Source organism: Ranitomeya imitator, chromosome 4, assembly GCF_032444005.1.
Source record: "Ranitomeya imitator isolate aRanImi1 chromosome 4, aRanImi1.pri, whole genome shotgun sequence".
NCBI lineage: Eukaryota > Metazoa > Chordata > Amphibia > Anura > Dendrobatidae > Ranitomeya > Ranitomeya imitator.
The window spans coordinates 668,540,258-668,563,800 of NC_091285.1; the positions used below are offsets into that span (position 1 = coordinate 668,540,258).

The following is a 23,543-nucleotide window of genomic DNA, read 5'->3' on the forward strand; positions in this document are numbered from 1 at the left end:
TCTTATTACAGTAACCCGGCTCCTGATCCTCTTATTACCCTGTAACCTCTTATTACAGTAACCCGGCTCCTGATCCTCTTATTACCCTGTAACCTCTTATTACAGTAACCCGGCTCCTGATCCTCTTATTACCCTGTAACCTCTTATTACAGTAACCCGGCTCCTTATCCTCTTATTACCCCTGTACCCTCTTATTACAGTAACCCGGCTCCTGATCCTCTTATTACCCTGTAACCTCTTATTACAGTAACCCGACTCCTGATCCTCTTATTACCCTGTAACCTCTTATTACAGTAACCGGCTCCTGATCCTCTTATTACCCCTGTACCCTCTTATTACAGTAACCCGGCTCCTGATCCTCTTATTACCCTGTAACCTCTTATTACAGTAACCGGGCTCCTGATCCTCTTATTACCCCTGTAACCTCTTATTACAGTAACCCGGCTCCTGATCCTCTTATTACCCTGTAACCTCTTATTACAGTAACCCGGCTCCTGATCCTCTTATTACCCCTGTACCCTCTTATTACAGTAACCTGGCTCCTGATCCTCTTATTACCCTGTAACCTCTTATTACAGTAACCGGGCTCCTGATCCTCTTATTACCCCTGTAACCTCTTATTACAGTAACCCGGCTCCTGATCCTCTTATTACCCTGTAACCTCTTATTACAGTAACCCGGCTCCTGATCCTCTTATTACCCCTGTACCCTCTTATTACAGTAACCCGGCTCCTGATCCCCTTATTACCCTGTACCCTCTTATTACAGTAACCCGGCTCTTGATCCTCTTATTACCCCTGTAACCTCTTATTACAGTAACCCGGCTTCTGATCCTCTTATTACCCCTGTAACCTCTTATTACAGTAACCCGGCTCCTGATCCTCTTATTACCCCTGTAACCTCTTATTACAGTAACCCGGCTTCTGATCCTCTTATTACCCCTGTAACATCTTATTACAGTAACCCGGCTCCTGATCCTCTTATTACCTCAGTAACCTCTTATTACAGTAACCCGGCTCCTGATCCTCTTATTACCCTGTAACCTCTTATTACAGTAACCCGGCTCCTGATCCTCTTATTACCCTGTAACCTCTTATTACAGTAACCCGGCTCCTGATCCTCTTATTACCCTGTAACCTCTTATTACAGTAACCCGGCTCCTGATCCTCTTATTACCCTGTAACCTCTTATTACAGTAACCCGGCTCCTGATCCTCTTATTACCCTGTAACCTCTTATTACAGTAACCCGGCTCCTCATCCTCTTATTACCCTGTAACCTCTTATTACAGTAACCCGGCTCCTGATCCTCTTATTACCCTGTAACCTCTTATTACAGTAACCCGGCTCCTGATCCTCTTATTACCCTGTAACCTCTTATTACAGTAACCCGGCTCCTGATCCTCTTATTACCCTGTAACCTCTTATTACTATAACCCGGCTCCTGAGCCTCTTATTACTTTAGTGATCTATTAAATAATCCAGAGACCGAAAATTTTAATGTAAATCAGTATTTTTTCATTTTGTTAGTTTTGGTTCTGTGGATTGATGAAATCTCATTTGAGTTCATTGTAATCTCTGAGCTTTTGATAACAACAAAAATCTGGCATTGTTTTTGTGGTCTGGGAAAAGGCAAGAGAGGGGTCAGAGGAAGTGACATTCCGCCCCACCACACCACCCTCTCCTGAGTCTGCAATATTCAGAGTAGGGGGAGCAGGATGTAGGAGGACGGCTTCCAGCTAGTGGGATAGAGGGAGGAAGGGAAGAGAAAAAGTGAGACAAGTAAAAAACGGGGATCAAAGGTAACAGGGACATCATCTAAATTTCCTTCCATACACTGGCTCACACAGCTGCGTCTCTGTGGGGTGTAAGAGTGGGGGACACGTTGCCGTCTGTTCCCACCCTTGTCATGGATTTTTATTAACTTCCTTGCAAACTTTTCTAATTCTGGAGGGTGATTTTGGGAATTGAAGTTATGAGGTGAGGAAAGAGTATGTATTATATGCAGGGTTATATACCATATGCATTATTGTGTTTTGTAAGGTACAGAGACTTCTGTGTCTGTTAATGCCTGTATTTATACCCTGCATGGATATGCAACATTCGATGCTCGTTATAGGCATCCTGTAACCCTAGATGTTCCCATAGGCACCCAGTAACCTAACATGTTCCCATAGGCACCCAGTAACCTAACATGTTCCCATAGGCACCCAGTAACCTTACATGTTCCCATAGGCACCCAGTAACCTTAGATGTTTCCATAGGCACCCAGTAACCTTAGATGTTCCCATTGGCACCCAGTAACCTTACATGTTCCCATAGGCACCCAGTAACCTTAGATGTTCCCATAGGCACCCAGTAACCTTACATATTCCCATAGGCACCCAGTAACCTTAGATGTTTCCATAGGCACCCAGTAACCTTAGATGTTCCCATAGGCACCCTATAACTTTACATATTCCCATAGGCACCCAGTAACCTTAGATGTTTCCATAGGCACCCAGTAACCTTAGATGTTCCCATTGGCACCCAGTAACCTTACATATTCCCATAGGCACCCAGTAACCTTAGATGTTCCCATAGGCACCCAGTAACCTTAGATGTTCCCCTAGTCACCCAGTAACCTTAGATGTTCCCATAGGAACCCAGTAACCTTAGATGTTCCCGTAGGTGCCCAGTAACCTTAGATGTTCCCATAGGCACCCAGTAACCTTAGATGTTCCCATAGGCACCCAGTAACCTTAGATGTTCCCCTAGGCACCCAGTAACCTTAGATGTTCCCATAGGCACCCAGTAACCTTAGATGTTCCCGTAGATACCCTTATCCAAAAAGTGACATTTCTCCTTGCGGACATCGACATGCTGTAACCTTAGATATTTCCATAGGTATTATTATTATTATTTATATAGCACCATTAATTCCATGGTGCTGTACATGAGACGGGGTTACATCAAAATACAAATATCACAGTAAACAAAACGAACAATGACAGACTGATACAGAGGGGTGAGGACGCTGCCCTTGCGGGCTTACATTCTACAGGATTATGGGGAAGGAGACAATAGGTCGGAGGTTGCAGAAGCTCCAATGGTGTTGAGTTGGCCGTGTGGTCATTACAGGTTGTAAGCTTCCTTGAAGAGATGGGTTTTCAGGTTCCGTTTGAAGGATCCAAATGTGGTGGATGACCGGACGTGTTGGGGCACAGAATTCCAGAGGATGGGGGATATTCGGGAGAAGTCTTGGAGGCAATTGGAGAGGAGCGAATAAGCGTGGAGGAGAGAAGGAGGTTTTGGGAGGACCGGAGATTACGTGAGGGAAGATATTGAGAGATTAGTTTGGAAATATATGGAGGAGACAGGTTATGGATGGCTTTGTAGGTCAGTGTTAGTAGTTTAAACTGGATACGCTGGGAAATTGGGAGCCAGTGAAGGGATTTGCAAAGAGGGGAAGCGGAGGAGTAACGACGATAGAGATGAATTAGTCAGGCAGCAGAGTTAAGGATGGACTGGAGAGGTGCGAGAGTGTTAGAGTGTAGGCCACAAAGGAGGATGTTTCAGTAGTCAAGGCGGGAGATGATTAGGGCATGCACGATCATTTTGGTAGAGTGAGGGTTGAGGAAAGAATGGATTCTGGAAATATTTTTGAGACGGAGGCGACAGGAGGTGGCGAGAGCTTGGATGTGCGGTTTGAAGGACAGGGCAGAGTCAAGGGTTACTCTGAGGCAGCAGATTACCGGGATGGCGGAAAGTGTGAATTCATTTATTTTGATAAATAGATCAGGTAGGGAAGATCTGTGAGATGGAGGAAAGATGATGAGTTCAGATTTGTCCACATTGAGTTTGAGGAAGCGAGAGGAGAAGAAGGAGGATATGGCTGATAGTCACTGCGGGAGAGCAGAGAGGTGACATCTGGGCCGGTAGATCTGAGTGTCATCAGCATATAGATGGTACTGGAAGCTATAGGACCTTATGAGTTGTCCCAGGTCAAGGATATAGATTGAGAAGAGAAGAGGTCCTAGGACAGAGCCTTGAGGGACTCCAACAGAGAGTGGGCGAGATGAAGAGGTAGTATGGGAGTAGGAAACACTAAATGTGCGGTTGGTGAGGTATGAGGAGATCCTGGATAGGGCGAGGACATTGACACCAAAGGAAGAGAGGATCTGAAGTAGGAGGCAGTAGTACTAGGTACCCTGTAGCCTTACATGTTCCCATATGCATCCTGTAACCTTAGATGTTCCCATAGGCACCCTGTAACCTTAGATGTTCCCATAGGCACCTTGTAATCTTAGATGTTCCCTTAGGCACCCTGTAACCTTAGATGTTCCCATAGGCACCCTGTAACTTCAGATGTTCCCATAGACACCCTGTATCCTTAGATGTTCCCATATGCACCCTGTAACTTTAGATGTTCCCATAGGCACCCTGTAACATTAGATGTTCCCATAGGCACCGTGTATCCTTAGATGTTCCCATAAGCACCCTGTATCCTTAGATGTTCTCATATGCACCCTTTAACTTTAGATGTTCCCATAGGCACTTTGTAACCTTACATGTTCCCATAGCCACCCAATAAGCTTAGAGGCTCTGTATAGGCACCCTGTGACGTTAAATGTTCCTATAGGCATCCTGTATTCTTAGATGTTCCCATAGGCACCCTGTAACCTTAGTTATTTCCATAGGCACCCTGTAACCTTAGATGTTCCCATATACACCCTGTAACCTTAGGTGCTCCTGAAGACATCCTGTATTTTTAGGTGCTTGCATAGGCATCCTATAAGCCTAGGTGCTCCAATAGGCAATCCTTAAACTTAAATGCTTGCTATAGGCAGCAAACAGCCTTAAATACTTTCCATAGGCACCCTGTATCCTTCCTTAGATGTTCCTTTAGGCACCCTACAACCTTAATTACTCCCATAGGCATCCTTAACTTTAGATGTTCCCATAGGCACCCTGTAACCTTCAGTGCTTCCATAGGCCCCCTGCAATAGATGCTGCAATAGGCACTCTGTAACCTTAGAGGTTCCCTATAGGCACGCTGTTACCTTAAGGCTCCCCATAAGTATCCTGTAATCTTAGATGTTCCCATAGACATCCTGTAACCTTAGGGGTTCCTATAGGAGCCCTGTAACCTTAAGTGCTTCCATATGTACCTTGTAACCTTAGATATTTCCCATAGGTATTCTACATCCTTAAATGCTCTCATAGACACCCTACAACCTTAGGCACTCCCTTAGACACTCTGTAACCTTAGGTGCTCTCCTAGGCATCCAATAATTTTAGGTGCGCCTATAGGCACCCTAAAACCTGAAATAGTCCCCATAGGCATCTTTTAACTGTTCCCATAGGCACTCTGTAACTTTAAATGCTTCCATGGGCATCTTGTAACCTTAGCTGCTCCCATAGGCACCCTGTAACCTCATGCGCTCCCAAAGGCACACTGTAGTATTAGGCTATATTCACACGTTGCGGTTTTTACCGCGGAACCGCAGCGGGTCCGCTGCAGTTTCCATAGCGTTTCCATTTACATGTAAACCCTATGGAAACCGCAAACCGCTGTGCACATGCTGCGGGAAAAACCGCGCGGGAACGCAGCGGTTTAAAACCCGCAGCATGTCACTTCTTTGTGCAGAATCGCTGCGATTCTGCACCCATAGGAATACATTGAACCGCTTACTTCCCGCATGGGGCTGTGCCCACGTTGCGGGAAGTAAGCGGATAATGTGCGGATGGTACCCGGGGTGGGGGAGAGGAGACTCTCCTCCAGGCCCCGGGAACCATATTTGGGGTTAAAAAAAAGAATAAAAACAAAAAATCATGTTATACTCACCCTCTGAAGTCAGCGCTGCACGCGGCCGTCCGGTCAGAGTTGCTGTGCGATCAGGACCTTCGGTGACGTCGCGGTCACATGACCGTGACGTCACGAAGGGTCCTTCTCGCACAGCATCTCTGGAACCGGACCGCCGGGTGCAGCGCCGAGGGATCGGGACGTCAGAGGGTGAGTATAACCAATTTTTATTATTTTTAACATTACTATTGATGCTGCATATTGCTGCATATGCAGCATCAATAGTATAGGCGGAAACCCGCAGCGGAAACCGCGGAACAAACCGCGATAAATCTGCAGGGAGAACCGCAGTTGTTTTGCCCTGCAGATTTATCAAATCCGCTGCGGGAGAACCCGCAGGGACAGGACGCTATGTGTGAACATAGCCTTAGATGTTCACATAGGCACCTTGAAAACTTAGATAATCTCATAGATATTCTTTTGCCTTAGGTTCTCCCATAGGCACCCTGTAACCTTATATGCTCCCATAGGCACCCTGTAACAGGTGCTCCCATGGGCACCCTGTAACCTTAGGTGCTCCCATAGGCAATCTATACCTTAGGTGCTCCCAAAGGCACTCTGTAGTTTTAGATGTTCACATAGGCACCTTGAAAACTAGATAATCTCATAGACATTATTTTGCCTTAGGTGCTCTCATAGGTACCCTGTAACCTTTTATGCTCTCATAGGCACACTGTAACATTAGGGGCTCCCATAGGCACCCTGTAACCTTATTTGCTCCCAGAGGCACTCTGTAACCTTACATGCTCCCATAGGCACCCAAAAACCTTAGGTGCTGCCATAGGCACCCAGTAACCTTAGGTGCTCCCATAGGCACCTTTTAACTTTAGATGTTCCCATAAGTTCCCAGTAATCTTAGGTGCTCCCATAGGCACCCAGTAACCTTAGGTGCTCCCATAGGCACCCTGTAACCTTATCCTTAGGTGCTTCCATAGGCACCCTGTAATCTTAGGTACTCCCAAAGGCACCCTTTACTTTTAGGTGCTCGCATAGGCTCCCTGTAAGATGTTAGATGTTCTCATAGATATCTTATAACTTAGATGCTTCCATATGGATTCTGTAACCTCAGATACTCTTGATAGGCACCTTGTAACCTTAAATGCTCCCCATGGACACCTTTTTACCTTAGATGCACCCCAGAGATGCTCCCATGGACAACCCTGCTTTTGTACAAATGTGGCTGTTGCTACAGAAAAGATCAGATTTTTATGATGTGTTATCTTCCTCTGAGCCCTCACCATTTACTAGAGCGATGGATAAGTTTGGGCCATCTTGAAGCTCCTACCCAACCACCATCAAACAAAAAAACGTTAGGGGCCCACATCTTTGTTGTAGGCATAAAACGGGATGCCAAAAAAAATGTATGTCTATTGTTGCAAAAAAAATCCAGTGTTACTGTGACAAAATTAATTTTGTTTGTACAAAAATTTAACAATCACAAATCTAAATTTTCGCCAAATCGTAGAACGCTGTGGGTGTGATCCTTCCAGGTGTATGTGTCGCTAGATGTTTCCTATACGTACTACAGAGTCAAGTATTCCTATAATGAAGGCTTCACTACGTCTTCAAACAAGGCAGGAAACACTTCCATCTGGGAAGTTCGAGAAGCTTCAAGCCCCGTCCATATAAATGTCATTGCGTATTTGTGTATTTAGAGTGCCTTGAAAAAGTATTCACACCCAGTGAAATTTTCCACGTTTTTTAATATTACACCCACAAACCTAAATGGATTTTATTTGGATTTTATGTGATATACCAACACAAAGTAGCCAGTATTTGTGACGTGTAAAGGAAATTATACACGGTTTTCTAAATTCAATTACTGCTGCAGTCTTTTGGGGTATGTCTCTATCAGCTTTGCACATCTAGAGGTGACATTTGTGCCCCTTCTTCTTTGCACACTCGCTATCGCTCAGCGAGATTGGATGGAGGCGTCTGTGATCAGCAATTTTCAAGTCTTGTCAATTTAAGTCTGGGCCATTCACACACAGATCATGCGTTGATCTAAACCATCCATTGTAGAACTACCAGGATGTTTAGGGTCATTGTCCTGCCGGAAGGTGAACCTACACCCCAGTCTTGAGTCTTTTGAAGACTCTAACAACTTTTCCTCCATTATCACCCTGTATTTAGCTTCATCCATCTTACTATCAACTCTGACCAGCTTCCTTCTCCCTGCTAAAGAAAAGCCTCTCCATAGCATGATGATGTTACCAACATGTTTGACGGTGGGGATGGTGTTTTCAGGGTGACGTGCAGTATTAGTTTTCTACCACATATAGCGTATTACAGTTAGCTCAAAACGTTCCACGTTAGTCTCATCTGACTAAAGCACCTTCTTCCACATGCTCGCTGTGTCCCCTACATGGACTTTTGTAAACCACAAATGGGACTTCTTATGGCTTGCTTTCAAAAATGTCTTTCTTTCCATCAAAGGCCAATCTGTACAGGCTCAGATTGACTCCCCCCCCCCCCCCCCCACAAGTTCCAAAGCAGGTTCAAAGTCCAAAAGAATTCGAAGCACCAGGAAAAAAAAACATCTCATCGGGATAAAACATAATGTTTTAGTATAGCTGACTTTTTGTATACTTGTGATTTTTGGCTTGAAAAAGGCCTATCATGGTGAAAACGTTGCTTGATTCTTCTACCTCATTTGTAACGAATGCCATATGTTCAATCCCAATGTGAATTTTTTTTTCTGTTGTCCTGTGGGTAGATTTTCCCAACTGATCTGTGAATCTCTGCAGCTTTTCCAGAGTGACCATAGAGCTATTGGCTGCTTCTCTAATTAGTGCTGTCCTTGCTTGGGATGTCGATTTAGGTGGACGGCCATGTCTTGGTAGATTTGCGGTTGTACTATACTCCTTCCATGTTTGGATGATGGATTGACGAGTGCTCCGTGAGATGTTCAGAGCTTGGGCTATTTTTTTTTTAACTAACCCTGATTTATTCTCCTCCACAACTTTATCCCTGACCTGTCTGGTGGGTTCCTTGGTTTTCATGACGCTATTTGATCCCTAATGCCCTCAAACAAACCTCTGAGGCCTTGTCACAGAACAGCAGTAGTTATTCTGAGAATAAATTACACACAGGTCAACTCACTTTACTAATTATGTGACTTCTGAAAGCAATTGGTCATTCAGGAATTTATTTAGGGTTTTCAGACTACAGGCGATTGAATGTAAATGCACGTCACAATTTTCAGATTTATATTTTTTAAATATTTAGAAAAGCTGATATCATTTCCTTTACACTTTACAAATACTTGCTACTTTGTGTTGGTATCACATAAAATCCCAAGAAAATACATTTAACGCTGTGGCTCTGACGTGAAAAAATGTGGAAAACTTCACTGGGTATGAATACTTTTTTTTAAAGGCACTGTATATAGTATACCATATGTGTATAATATTTTTTGCCATAAAATGGCATTGAATATACATAATATGGTATACACAAAATGGCCAGAGAAAATAGCATACATTACTTATGATGAGTTAGTATGCAGATGAAACAGCAGGGGCTTGCAGCTGCTGATTTCTGAGGTAACACATTTTTCCTTCCTGTTTTATCACAGGATGTACAGTGGGGCAAAAAAGTATTTAGTCAGTCAGCAATAGTGCAAGTTCCACCACTTAAAAAGATGAGAGGCGTCTGTAATTTACATCATAGGTAGACCTCAACTATGGGAGACAAACAGAAAAAAAAATCCAGAAAATCACATTGTCTGTTTTTTTAACATTTTATTTGCATATTATGGTGGAAAATAAGTATTTGGTCAGAAACAAAATTTCATCTCAATACTTTGTAATATATCCTTTGTTGGCAATGACAGAGGTCAAACGTTTTCTGTAAGTCTTCACAAGGTTGCCACACACTGTTGTTGGTATGTTGGCCCATTCCTCCATGCAGATCTCCTCTAGAGCGGTGATGTTTTTGGCTTTTCGCTTGGCAACACGGACTTTTAACTCCCTCCAAAGGTTTTCTATAGGGTCGAGATCTGGAGACTGGCTAGGCCACTCCAAGACCTTGAAATGCTTCTTACGAAGCCACTCCTTCATTGCCCTGGCGGTGTGCTTTCGATCATTGTCATGTTGAAAGACCCAGCCACGTTTCATCTTCAATGCCCTTGCTGATGGAAGGAGGTTTGCACTCAAAATCTCACGATACATGGCCCCATTCATTCTTTCATGTACCCGGATCAGTCGTCCTGGCCCCTTTGCAGAGAAACAGCCCCAAAGCATGATGTTTCCACCACCATGCTTTACAGTAGGTATGGTGTTTGATGGATGCAACTCAGTATTCTTTTTCCTCCAAACACGACAAGTTGTGTTTCTACCAAACAGTTCCAGTTTGGTTTCATCAGACCATAGGACATTCTCCCAAAACTCCTCTGGATCATCCAAATGCTCTCGAGCAAACTTCAGATGGGCCCGGACATGTACTGGCTTAAGCAGTGGGACACGTCTGGCACTGCAGGATCTGAGTCCATGGTGGTGTAGTGTGTTACTTATGGTAGGCCTTGTTACATTGGTCCCAGCTCTCTGCAGTTCATTCACTAGGTCCCCCCGCGTGGTTCTGGGATTTTTGCTCACCGTTCTTGTGATCATTCTGACCCCACGGGGTGGGATTTTGCGTGGAGCCCCAGATCGAGGGAGATTATCAGTGGTCTTGTATGTCTTCCATTTTCTAATTATTGCTCCCACTGTTGATTTCTTCACTCCAAGCTGGTTGGCTATTGCAGATTCAGTCTTCCCAGCCTGGTGCAGGGCTACAATTTTGTTTCTGGTGTCCTTTGCCAGCTCTTTGGTCTTCACCATAGTGGAGTTTGGAGTCAGACTGTTTGAGGGTGTGCACAGGTGTCTTTTTATACTGATAACAAGTTTAAACAGGTGCCATTATCACAGGTAATGAGTGGAGGAAAGAGGAGACTCTTAAAGAAAAAGTTACAGGTCTGTGAGAGCCAGAAATCTTGATTGTTTGTTTCTGACCAAATACTTATTTTCCACCATAATATGCAAAAAAAATGATAAAAAAAACAGACAATGTGATTTTCTGGATTTTTTTTTCTCAGTTTGCCTCCCATAGTTGAGGTCTACCTATGATGTAAATTACAGACGCCTCTCATCTTTTTAAGTGGTGGAACTTGCACTATTGCTGACTGACTAAATACTTTTTTGCCCCACTGTAAGTGTTTCTGTCAGGTCTCCATCCATCTGAACTCATTATATATCAAGTCGGTCATGTAGGAGCTCTGGCAGCCGCTGAGCTTATATGTTACTAACTTGATTTATGATAAGCTCACAGGACTGGTGATGTAGCAGAAACGCTCCTGTGATAAAACAGGCAGGGCAAATGTGTTACCTCAAAAACGTGCTCGACGTTTGATAACGTGTCCATACAACTAGGAAATAGACGCTCCGGCATTAATGATACACCTTTATCATGGACATGAACGAAAGATGAAGATGATAAAAAAAAAGTTGATTCTTGTCCAAATCAAGAACCTCATAGACTGAAGATTAAAGTCCAGCATGTTATAAGTAGACCCAACAATATTTTTATGTTTTATGTGCTATAAAATGTTGAGTTTTAAGACAACCATTACCAAGATTTGGGTCACATGTTCCCATCAAATGACGCCCAAGTAGCTTCCTCTACCCCATCATAAGAAGTTACACGCACTGCAGCCTCTTAAGTCTGAAATGCTTTCTTTTCTAAAAGATCAAAATGTTTGGTGATCCTGGCTCACGCAGCAGTCTGTCTCTGGACCTTGACATGAGTTGGGGGATCGTCTTACAAGCGTATCGCTGCCTCGCCAATGATGATGAAGCTTCCAGATACAAGGTGAGTCTCGAATTTATCTGTAATGTAAGTTGTATTCCTCCTAAAGTCACAATTATTGACAGCTTATGTGACAGGTAGAAGCTGCGCTGTTGATTTAGAATCATCCAGCAACTATAGGGGTTCACATGTTTATAGCAGACAGGGAGTGGTTAGCTCAGCCCCAGGTGGTACTAGGAAAGTTGTTACTGTGCCCTGGACGTCTAAGAGTAGGGTGTGTGCTAGAGAGTCTCCTATCAGACTGAAATCAGACAAGCTGTAAAGAACAGTTCATCCTGGGAAGTGATTGCTGTGATCATAGAAGCAGTCAGGACAGCAATAAGCATCTTTATTACATCAAGATAGAAGTGAGAGAGCTACAGCACCAGACTCATTCTCCCTCCCCCCCCATCCCCCACACTACATGATAAAGGTACAGTTCTGCTTAGGTTAATACACTGTGTGAAGTTATCTGTAAAGAGATTTGTTGATGAAGCATTGCATGAAGAGAAGTGATTTTGTGTGATGAAAAGAAACTTGATTAAAACCCCTGTGATCAACTCCAGCTCAGAACTGTGGCATAGTTGTGTGCCTGTAAACTGTTACCTCCCCTCTACTGTGAACAATTATAATTAATGTTCTCCCTGAGTAAGGTTTCCCCAGGATTCCAAAAAGTACTTATGTTTCCTTTGTATTGCCCTCATTCTTCCCTACATGCAACCCTAACATGGCAAACATCCCATTGTCCCAACCAGTCCAAGATGTTGTGGAAAGTTGCGGCCAAGTATCACAACTATTAGGTGGGTTGAAATGACGTTTTAACAGGTCTACAACTGTATTGAGATTGGTCATGTTGGCTCATCCTGAGGGTGGTCAGTTCCTTGTGATTTACAAGACACCTTTTCAGACATTGCTCGGTGTCCAAGTTTTTGTCTTTCCTATGGAAAGTGAAACATCCCTTACTCTAAAGCTGCACTTTCTACCAGTAAAGGTACCTTCACACATAACGATTTCGTTAACGATATCGTTGCAACGTCACGCTTTTTGTGACATAGCAACGATCCCGCTAACGATCTCGTTATGTGTGACAGTGACCAACGATCAGGCCCCTGCTGGGAGATTGTTGGTCGTTGGGGAATGATCAGGACCTTTTTTTGGTCGTTGATCACCCGCTGTCATCGCTGGATCGGCATGTGTGACGCCGATCCAGCGATGTGTTCACTTGTAACCAGGGTAAATATTGGGTTACTAAGCGCAGGGCCGCGCTTAGTAACCTGATATTTACCCTGGTTACCATTGTAAAAGTTAAAAAAAAAAACAGTACATACTCACATTCCGATGTCTGTCACGTCCCCCGCCGTCAGCTTCCCGCACTGACTGTGTCAGCGCCGGCCGTAAAGCAGAGCACAGCGGTGACGTCACCGCTGTGCTCTGGCTCTGCTTTACGGCCGGCACTGACTCAGTCAGTGCGGGAAGCTGACGGCGGGGGACGTGACAGACATCGGAATGTGAGTATGTACTGTTTTTTTTTTTTAACTTTTACAATGGTAACCAGGGTAAATATCAGGTTACTAAGCGCGGCCCTGGTTACCAGTGAAGACATCGCTGGATCGGTGTCACACACGCCGATCCAGCGATGTCCACGGGAGATCCAGCGACTAAATAAAGTTCTGGACTTTATTCAGCGACCAACGATCTCCCAGCAGGGGCCTGATCGTTGGTCGCTGTCACACATAACGATTTCCTTAACGATATCATTGCTACGTCACAAAAAGCAACGATATCGTTAACGATATCGTTATGTGTGAAGGTACCTTTAGAGTTCTTCCATTAGACAAGTGTGAGTGTTCCTACTAGAAGTGTATATAATATGTAAACTCTGTACTCACCAGTAACAATACCCCAGAGCAGGATGGGCAACACATTTGAGTTTCCTCTGTAGATTCTCTTTAAAAAAATAAAAAAGAGAGATATACAACACAGAGCACTATTGCAGTCCGCCCCTGGAGGGCCCACCTAATGTTATAGCAGCGCTTGGGGTGATGCTTCTCTAGATTATTTATTTTCAAATATCTGATGGGACTCAAACCTAGAACCTTGGCTACAGGAGGCAGAAACACTAACAGTGAGCCACATACTTTCATTAATTAATTTAATTTTCAGTTTATTTGTACATCAGGTCTGTGATTTGACTTAAAAGTAAAGTCAGAAACACCTACTTGAGGCAGAAACACTAACAGTGAGCCACATACTTCCGTTAATTAATTTAATTTCCAGCTTCTTCATACTATATATCAGGTATCTCATGGGACTCAATCTCGGAGGAACCTTGTCTACATGAGGCAGAAACACTAACAGAGAGCCACATACTTTAATTTCATTTTCAGCTTCTCTGTATATCTGGTCTTTGATGGGAGTCAAGCGTAAAACCTTGTCTACAGGAGGCAGAAACACTAACAGTGAGCCATAAAATGTAATTAATTTCAATAATTTTCAGCTTTTTCGCATATCAGGTCTCTGACGGGGCTCAAACCTAGAACCTTGTCTACTGGAGGTAGAAACACTAACAGTGAGACACAAACTTTCATTAATGTAATTTTCATCTTCTTCGTATATCAGGACTCTGATAGTATTCAACTCTAGAACCTTGTCTACAGAAGGCAGAAACACTAATAGTGAGCCATGGACTTTCATTAATTAATTTAAAGAATTTTCAGCTTCTTCTTATATAATGAATCTGATGGGACAAAAACCTAGAACCTTGTCTACAGGAGGTAGAAACACTAACAGTGAGCCACAGACGTTCATTAATTAATCCATTTTCATCTCCTTTGTATGTCATGTGTCTGATGGAACTCAAACGTAAGACAAAAATGGAAAGAAAATATTGTGAACCCGGAGTCGTCCCTGAACCTCTTCTTACCGCTCGTTCCCGTCCGGCCTCTGTGATCTGTGCAGAACATTTACTGATCACAGAGCGACTTTGGTTTTGCTTTGAATTTTTATGTTTTGGCAACACCTAAGATGAGCTTTATGTGTATATATAAAATAAGGCAGAATTCAGGTGTCATCAGTCACCGGCCGACAGCAAGACGAGGTGGTATGTCCTCTTTAAGGGGATTTGGGGCGATGAGGTTGTCTTTGGTGGTGGTCCATATGCGTATAGGTACCGACATTAATTAATTTCTTGATCCTCCGATTGAGGGAACTAGAGATTGCACCTACTTCAGTGTAGTCCCCTTTTAGTCCTCTTGGTGGTTTTGATTGGCTGAGAAGGATTTGGAACACCGTGAAAGCATTTTCAGGGGTTGTCACAATGACAGCCCATCTTTATGAACTATTAGGGCACACGGACATGATAGGTGATCATTGTGTTATAGAACTGTGCAGCATTCGCTCTGCAAGACTCTGTCCTTGTAATACACGGTCAATAAATGATTTGAATGGACGCGGTGTAATACTACATTTGCCCTGTAGTGGCCACTGCAGGGTAATGCATGGCCGGGTAGAACTGTGATCCCAGATCTGCAGCAATCAACTGATTAAGGCTACGTTCACATTTGCGTTGTGCGGGGCTGCGTCGGCGGCGCACCGCACAACGCAAACAAAAACGCAACAAAACGCACGCTAAAACGCTGCGTTTTGCGACGCAGGCGTCCTTTTTTGCCGAAAAATGGACGCAAAAAAAAATGCAACTTGCTGCGTCCTCTGCGCCCTACGCTTGCGGCCAAAAAAACGCATGTGTCGCAAAATGCAGCACAATGCATGTCCATGCGCCCCCCATGTTAAATATAGGGGCGCATGACGCATGCGTCGCCGCTGGTGCGCCCGACGCAACCGCTCAAAACGCTAATGTGAACGTAGAGTTACTGAGCCAGGTTCTTTTTTTTAAAAACTTTTTTTATAGTGAGACGACCCCTCACAGAAACATTCTATTCACAGTTCTGTGCTGGGGTATCAGAACTTATAGACTATTGGACGTTGGATTAAAATAATTTTATGGTATATAAATATGAGGAATTTCTATGCTAATTTATATAATATGCACATTTCCTGGATTGTTGGATACTGAATATATATATATACTAGATGTTGGCCCGATTCTAACGTATCGGGTATTCTAGAATATGTAGGTAGTATATAGCACAGGCTACGTACTATATTGCACGTTAACGTAATGTATAACACAACCGACGTAGTATATAACACAGCGTACATAGTATATAGTAGAGCTACGTAGTATATAACACAACCGACGTAGTATATAACACAGCGTACATAGTATATAGTAGAGCTACGTTGTATATAACACAACCAACGTAGTATATAACACAGCGTACGTAGTATATAGTAGAGCTACGTAGTATATAACACAGCCACGTAGCATATAACACAGGCCACGTAGTGTATTGCACAGGTATGTAGTATATTGGTCAGCCACGTAGTTTACAGCAGAGCCGCATACTATATTGCACAGCCAGGTAGTATATTGGACAGTCATGTTGTATATTGCACAGTCACATTGTATATTGCCCAGCTACATAGTATATAGCACAGAGATGTAGTACTGTATATAACAGAGCCCACGCAGTATGTAACACAGCCCACATAGTATATAGCAATGTGGGCACTATATGCGTGGTTAAAAAAGAGTTAAAATAAAAAAAATACATATACTCACTTTCCGAAGGCCCCTTGTAGTCCTGGCGCCTGTGTGCGGTGCACACGGTAGCTTCCAGGGTTGGTATGAGCGCAGGACCTGTGATGATGTCGCGGTCACATGACCGTGACGTCATGGCAGGTCCTTCTCGCATAGCATCCTTGGCACCGGAACCTGCTGCTTGCACTGCCGAAGACACCGCACCACGTCGGAGGGTGAGAATAACCTTTTTTTTTATTATTATTATTATTTGTAACATTAGATCTTTTTACTATTGATGCTGCATACGCATCATCAATAGTAAAAAGTTGGTCACACAGGGTTAATAGCTATGTTAACGGAGTCCATGACACCATGGTCCATTAACGCTGGCATTAACCCTGTGTGAGCGCTCAGCGCTGACTGCAGGGCAGTAAAGCAGCGGCCATTTCCCTGCCAGACTATGGCCGTCGCTGATTGGTCATGGCAATGGTCGTGGGCGTTTTGCCACGACCAATCAGCGACTTGGATTTCCATGACAGACAGAGGCCGCGACCAATGAATATCCATGACAGACAGACAGACAGAAAGACAGACAGAAAGACAGATGTGACCCTTAGATAATTATATTATTAACTAGATTGTGGCCCGATTCTAACGCATCGGGAATTCTAGAATATGCATGTCCCCGTAGTATATGGACAATGATGATTCCAGAATTCGCGGCAGACTGTGCCCGTCGCTGATTGGTCGAGGCAACCTTTATGACATCATCGTCACCATGGCAACCATTATGACATCTACGTCGATACTGTGCCCGTAGCTGAATCAGAGACGCGGGATGTCTACGTCCTTTATGACATCATCGTCGCTGTGCCCGTTGCTGATTGGTCGAGGCCTGGTGACCTCGACCAATCAGAAACGTGGGATTTCTACGTCCTTTATGACATCATCGTCGCTGTGCCCGTTGCTGATTGGTCGAGGCCTGGCGGCCTCAACCAATCAGAGGCGCGGGATTTCTACGTCGATACCGTGCCCGTCACTGATTGGTCGAGGCCTGGCGGCCTCGACCAATCAGAGACGCGGGATTTCCAGGACAGACTGACAGACAGAAAGACAGACAGACAGATAGACAGACGGAAAAACCCTTAGACAATTATATATATAGATATTATTATTATTTATTGTTATAGTGCCATTTGTTCCATGGCGCTTTACATGTGAGGAGGGGTATACATAATGAAAACAAGTACAATAATCTTGAAACAATACAAGTCATAACTGGTACAGGAGGAGTGAGGACCCTGCCCGTGAGAGCTCACAATCTACAAGGGATGGGTGAGAATACAGTAGGTGCGGGTAGAGCTGGCCGTGCAGTGGTTTGGTCGATCGGTGGTTACTGCAGGTTGTAGGCTTGCCGGAAGAGGTGGGTCTTCAGGTTCTTTTTGAAGGTTTTGATGGTAGGTGAGAGTCTGATGTGTTGTGGTAGAGGGTTCCAGTGTAGGGGTGATGCGCGAGAGAAATCTTGTATACGATTGTGGGAAGAGGAGATAAGAGGGGAGTAGAGAAGGAGATCTTGTGAGGATCGGAGGTTGCGTGCAGGTAAGTACCGGGAGACGAGGTCACAGATGTATGAAGGAGACAGGTTGTGGATGGCTTTGTACGTCATGGTTAGGGTTTTGTACTGGAGTCTCTGGGCAATGGGGAGCCAGAGAAGGGATTGACAGAGGGGAGAGGCCGGGGAATAGCGGGGGGACAGGTGGATTAGTTGGGCAGCAGAGTTTAGAGTAGATTGGAGGGGTGCGAGAGTGTTAGAGGGGAGGCCACAGAGCAGGAGGTTGCAGTAGTCAAGGCGAGAGATGATGAGGGCATGCACTAGGGTTTCTGCAGATTATTGGTTTAGTAATGAACGGATTCGTGAAATATTTCTGAGTTGAAGTCAGCAGGAAGTGGAAAGGGCTTGGATATGTGGTTTGAAGGAGAGATCACCGTCAAGGATTACCCCGAGGCAGCGAGCTTGTGGGACTGGGGAGAGTGGGCAGCCGTTTACTGTAATGGATAGGTTCATTGGGGGGGTCGCGTGAGATGGGGGAAAGATGATGAATTCTGTTTTGTCCATGTTAAGTTTCAGAAATCTAGCGGAGAAGAAGGACGAAATAGCGGACAGACATTGAGGGATTCTGGTTAGTAGGGAGGTGATATCTGGTCCAGAGATGTAGATCTCTGTGTCATCAGCATAGAGGTGATACTGAAAGCCATGAGATTCTATGAGCTGTCCCAGGCCAAAGGTGTAGATGTAGACAAAATGTTGATTCCAGGGTTCTCATTTAGTCCCATTGCCCCCGATTTGACCCTTACCCCCCGTGGATTATATCCGCCCCCCCCCCCCCCCCCCGCTGTATAACATCCGACTCCTCACCCCCCTATGTATAACATCCGTACCCTCACCCCCCCCTCCCATGAATAGCATCCGGCGGCCCCATCTCCTTCCCCCCAGTTGTATAATATCCTGCCCCATCATTCCCCCCCCGGTGTAGAACATCCGTACCCTCATCCCCCTATGTATAACATCCGTACCTTCACCCCACCATGTATAACATCCAGCCCCATCTCCTTCCCCCAGTTGTATAACATCCGGCTCCTCACCTTCCAGTGTATAACATCTGAACTGTTGCCCCCCGATGTAAAACATCCGGTCCCTCACCCCAAGTATATAACATCTGAACCCTCACGCCCAGTGTATACGCTCCGGCCCCCCACCATGCTGTCTGCCTTTGTAACATGTGACAGAACGGTCGGTGGTGCAGAGCTCACTGATACCAGCGCAGTCCTGTAATATGGGCCACCGGGGTAACAAGTCCATCCATGATGTTCTTCCTCCTAATCTTCCTCCATCACCTGTGAGTCGCATTAGTGAGAAGTTGAAGAAACGGCAGCAACTCAACCACAAAGTGGAGATCCCGTAACGTTATGGAGTGTGAGGCCGAGTGCTGAGGAACAGAGAGCAGAAAAGTCACCACCGCTCTTTTGACCACATAACTGCAGAGTCCAGACCTTCTCTGGTATTAACATAATCACAAACCCTGCGCCCCCACCAGGAGTTTCATGCATGCAGCCTTACATCACCAAGCACAATGCCGAGGGTGGGATGGAGTGGTGTAAAGCCGCCACTACTGGAGTCTGGAGGAGACATGTTCTGTGCAGTGACGGGTCACACCTCTCTATCTGCGTCTGATGGAGGAGTCTGGGTTTGGTGATTCCAGGAGAACGTTACCCCTGATTGCATTGTGCCCCCTGTACCGATGGTGGAGGAGGATAACGCTCTGGGCTGTTATCAGGGGGCGGCCTCGGTCCCTTAGCTCCACTAAAGGGAAATCTTAATGATTCAGCACAAGACATTGTGGCCAATTGTAGCCTCCATCTTTGTGGGAACAGTTTTGGTGAAGACCCTTTTCTGTTCCTCATGACTGCGCCCAGTGCACGAGGTCCATATTTGTAACTTTTATACGCTCAGATATAAGACCCGGAGTTTCTGGACTATCGGATACCAGATTAAAAAAACATATTTTTTTCTGTTACTGTATATATGTGGAATATAATCTGCAGACCTTCTGGATGCTGAATTAAAGGAGTTTCACTGCATTAACATTTTGAGACACTCAGATAAACGATGCAGACTTTCTGGATTAACGGCATTTTTATATACATAAGTAAATGTTTTTATATTAGTGCCCATGATACGCAGACTTTTTAGGCTATTGTACACCGCAGTAATATATAATACGCACACACAATAGGGTATTATGAGCGTCTTCATTCCCCCTCCCCCCACTAAGTCTCCTTAGCCTACTGAGTTAACTATTTCTCAAGACGTCTGTAACCTTGTAATGAACTTTGAGATCTTGGAGCAGCACTGTCCTCCTTTTCTCCCTCTTGCTCAGGTGTCCTGTGTCCTCCTCCTATACCCTCCTGCTTATGTCCTCCTGCCCAAATGTTGCTCCACTCCCAGGATCCCTCAGCATTGTCTCTGATCTCTCTTTTCCTCTGTCTCTTATCTCCTACCCCTATGTTCTCCTCTCCTCCCTCCTCCCAACTTCCCAGGTCTCTCCTCCCAACTCTCCTCCCTTCCCTCTTTCTCTGGAGGGCAGGGATTTAATCCCTCGATTATATCAGTCTGAGGATTTCAAAAGAAAGAAACTTTCCACAACACACAAGGCTGACCACAGAGAAGGAAGGAGAGACAGGGGAAACCAAGGACGGTAGGCAGGAGAAAAGTCCTGGAGAAAAGTTTCTGCTGGAGACATTATCAAGGTTGGTGCTATCTGGATGACGGAAGAGAAGTGAGAAGAAACAACAAAGAACAAACAAGGCAAGGAAAAGTCAACCAGAAAGAGAAGATAGTAAGCAAGTGACACATGGAGGACCCACTTATTGTCAGGAGTCGTAGGATATAGACAGCTTGGAGATATTGATATCCGAGGGATGGATATCTTCATCTTGGAGTGATCCAGATTTATGGGTGGTGGCATCTCGAGTGAGTTTACGAAGGAATATAACTTTGGGATTTGCCAAAAATTCCCATCTGTAATACAATTTTAGTGGTCTCGCTTTTAACTTCACCCTTCTGCCCCCATCTCTTTCCTGAGCTATCAGGATGTCTTCGCCGGGGCAGGTGGTCCTATATTACTCATATACGTTGATCCTTTCGTTGTCACATGGTGTCTGAAAATAGACATTGAGATCCAAAAATGTCAGACGAAGAGGAACTCCGCGAGACGAAGCCCTCCCGTGCCATGGGCAAAGAGATCACTATGGTAGGTTTGATCACTTGGGCATTGTGTATGAATAGTCAGTGGCCTTCAGAGATAGCTTAGACCCTGGAGGAAAGAATGGTGGTGTAACCCCTGGATGGGCAAACCATCAGGGTCCAACCCTTCCCCAGGATCACGGATGAAGCAGAAGAAGGCTCGTCTACTATCTACCTTAGTCCTCCTGAATCCAGGGTCCAAGCCCTTTGCGTGAGGAAATTTTTAAGGAAAGGAGGATGTTCCTCAAAGTGCACTTGTCATAAGATAAGTGCATTGTACATAGGGGCAGAGACATGATACACCTAAAGAGTTAATCTTGTAAATCTGCTTTATAGGGGTATTTTAGTTCTTTAATATTGATGTCCTATTCTTAGGGTAGACCACCAATATCTTATATTTGAGGGTCTGGATCTGATCAGCCAGCCACAGTGATTACTATTTTCAATCAGAACCTAATCCATGACCGATATGCTACTTTCATGAAGTTTCATCATTTTGGACACAGGAACAATTCCCGAGGTACGAGGAACATGGTGCCTCCTTCTCAGAGGAATTTTCAGTTTACAACAGTCTCTTTTTGCTAGAAAGGTTCCTCGATAATAGGATGATCACAGATTGTCCTGCTGAAGACATTCTCATGGGTCAGCTGTGAGGGAAGCTGACAGTAAATGCTCAGATTCCCTGCAGCGCTTCCGCAGGAGAGACGAGGAATTACAATGGTACACATTAAATCAAGATGTGCCTGGTCTCTCTGGATGATAGAAAAATAAGGTTCCTGATAGGAGACCAACCGTCCCCATGTAATAATGAACGGCAGATTGCATTGTGCTATAGGTGACAATATACAGTGATGGACGAGTCTTCTCAACCTCTTAAAAACCATTTTTGTGCTTCACTTTTTCCTCCAAAGTATTTTTTTGTTGCCAATTTCTGAGACCCGTAAATTTTTCATTTTTTGCTTGATGGAGCTGTGCAAGGGCTTGTGTTTTGCAGTATTATTGATATAATTTTGGAGTAGATACGACATTTTGATCACCTCTTATCATTTTTTTAGATTTTTTTATTGAAAAAAAAAACTTAAATTTGTAAGAAAAAATTGGGATGGGGGGGATGTCGCCATTTTCCAAGACTTTCCAAAAACCATTTATGTTTTTCCATTGATTAGCTGGGTGAAAACTAGTTTTTTTTTTTTTTTTTGCTTGATTAACTTATGGTTTTATTGATACCCTTTTTGGCTATATACAATATTTTTAGTATACCTATAATGTTAAGAATCCAATATATATAACACCAAAAAAATAATAAAGCCACAAAGTAATAAAGTTTGATTTAATTTATTTTACTTTGTGGCTTTATGTTTTGGTGTATTTTATTATGTTTTATTGTAGGAGTAATAACCTAAAAACCTCACATTTCTGACATTTCTGGTGTTTTTTTTTTCTGTTTATGATGTTTACCGTACAGGATAGCGTAATTCATTTTATATTTTGATATATTGGAATTTTATGGATGCTATGACAAATTAATGTTTATTTTTTTTAATGTTTTTAGTTTTAATTTGAGAAAAGGAAAGTGGTTTATATAGTGTTTTTTTTTAATATATATTCTTCACTATTATTTTTTTTAGTCCCCTAAAGTATATAGTGTAAATCACTGTCTCTATGTAGCTCAGTCTATGGCGGAGCTTCACAGGACTACCAAGATGGCAGTGATGTGGGCCTTCAGTAGACCCCTGACTGCCACGTTTGATCACTGAAATGGAGGTCCAGAGACCCCCATGACTCCTCACAACCTCCAGGGTAAGGAGGAGCACTGTAAGGCCCTTAGACTTGTATGTGGCATGTATGATGGACACCATACCAGTGAAAAGGTTGAGTTTGGGGCGTGAAGGGTGGAACAGGCCGAAACTTCTTCGTTGAGCCCAGAAATACACGATCTTCTCTAATGTATAATTTAGTTTACGGATCCGGGCCTGGTGACTTAATAGGGCGGCCGAGAGATAGAGGAGAAGGAGGAGGAGTGGTGGTGGGGGACCTGACCAAACCGGACAAGTGACTTTAGATTTGGAAAGATGAAAATTAACCGCTTCATCACCAAGTGAGACTTGTACAAAAACCTGAGGAGGGAGGACACCTATCATGGATACAAGAGCCTCGGGGAGGATATTCACCCTGAACTTGTTCTCTCCTCTTCTCAGAATCCTCTGCAGGAATGGGGGGAAGAGGTGGAAGACGGAGCGATCTACGGAGTGACCCTGAGGAGAGTCAGGACAGAGAGACCCTGCAGAGACCTCCTGGTAATAAATAGGGGGGAGCGTGCGCCGGATCTGACTCTCAATATGAAAAACTCTATTGTTTATCCTGTACCATAAAAAATATACATAACGTGTCCACGGTAGAGATGATAGATACATGTATGATCGATGGGTAT

General features: G+C 44.2%; 1 protein-coding gene across 3 annotated transcripts in view; it reads left to right on the forward strand.

The window, feature by feature from the left end:
* The first annotated feature begins 1,842 nt into the window (after positions 1 to 1,842).
* RGL3 (ral guanine nucleotide dissociation stimulator like 3) overlaps positions 1,843 to 23,543 on the forward strand; it is a 60,252-nt gene continuing 38,551 nt past the window's right edge. The window contains exons 1-3 of one of the 3 annotated variants that reach the window (XM_069767208.1): positions 1,843 to 1,978; positions 11,568 to 11,690; positions 23,311 to 23,409. In XM_069767208.1, coding sequence (XP_069623309.1) covers positions 11,574 to 11,690; positions 23,311 to 23,409 — 216 coding nt within the window. In that variant the 5' untranslated portion in view covers positions 1,843 to 1,978; positions 11,568 to 11,573. Of the gene's footprint in view, positions 1,979 to 11,567; positions 11,691 to 20,483; positions 21,120 to 23,310; positions 23,410 to 23,543 lie in introns of those variants that run through there. The other 2 variants (XM_069767209.1, XM_069767210.1) reach the window with 2 other exon arrangements.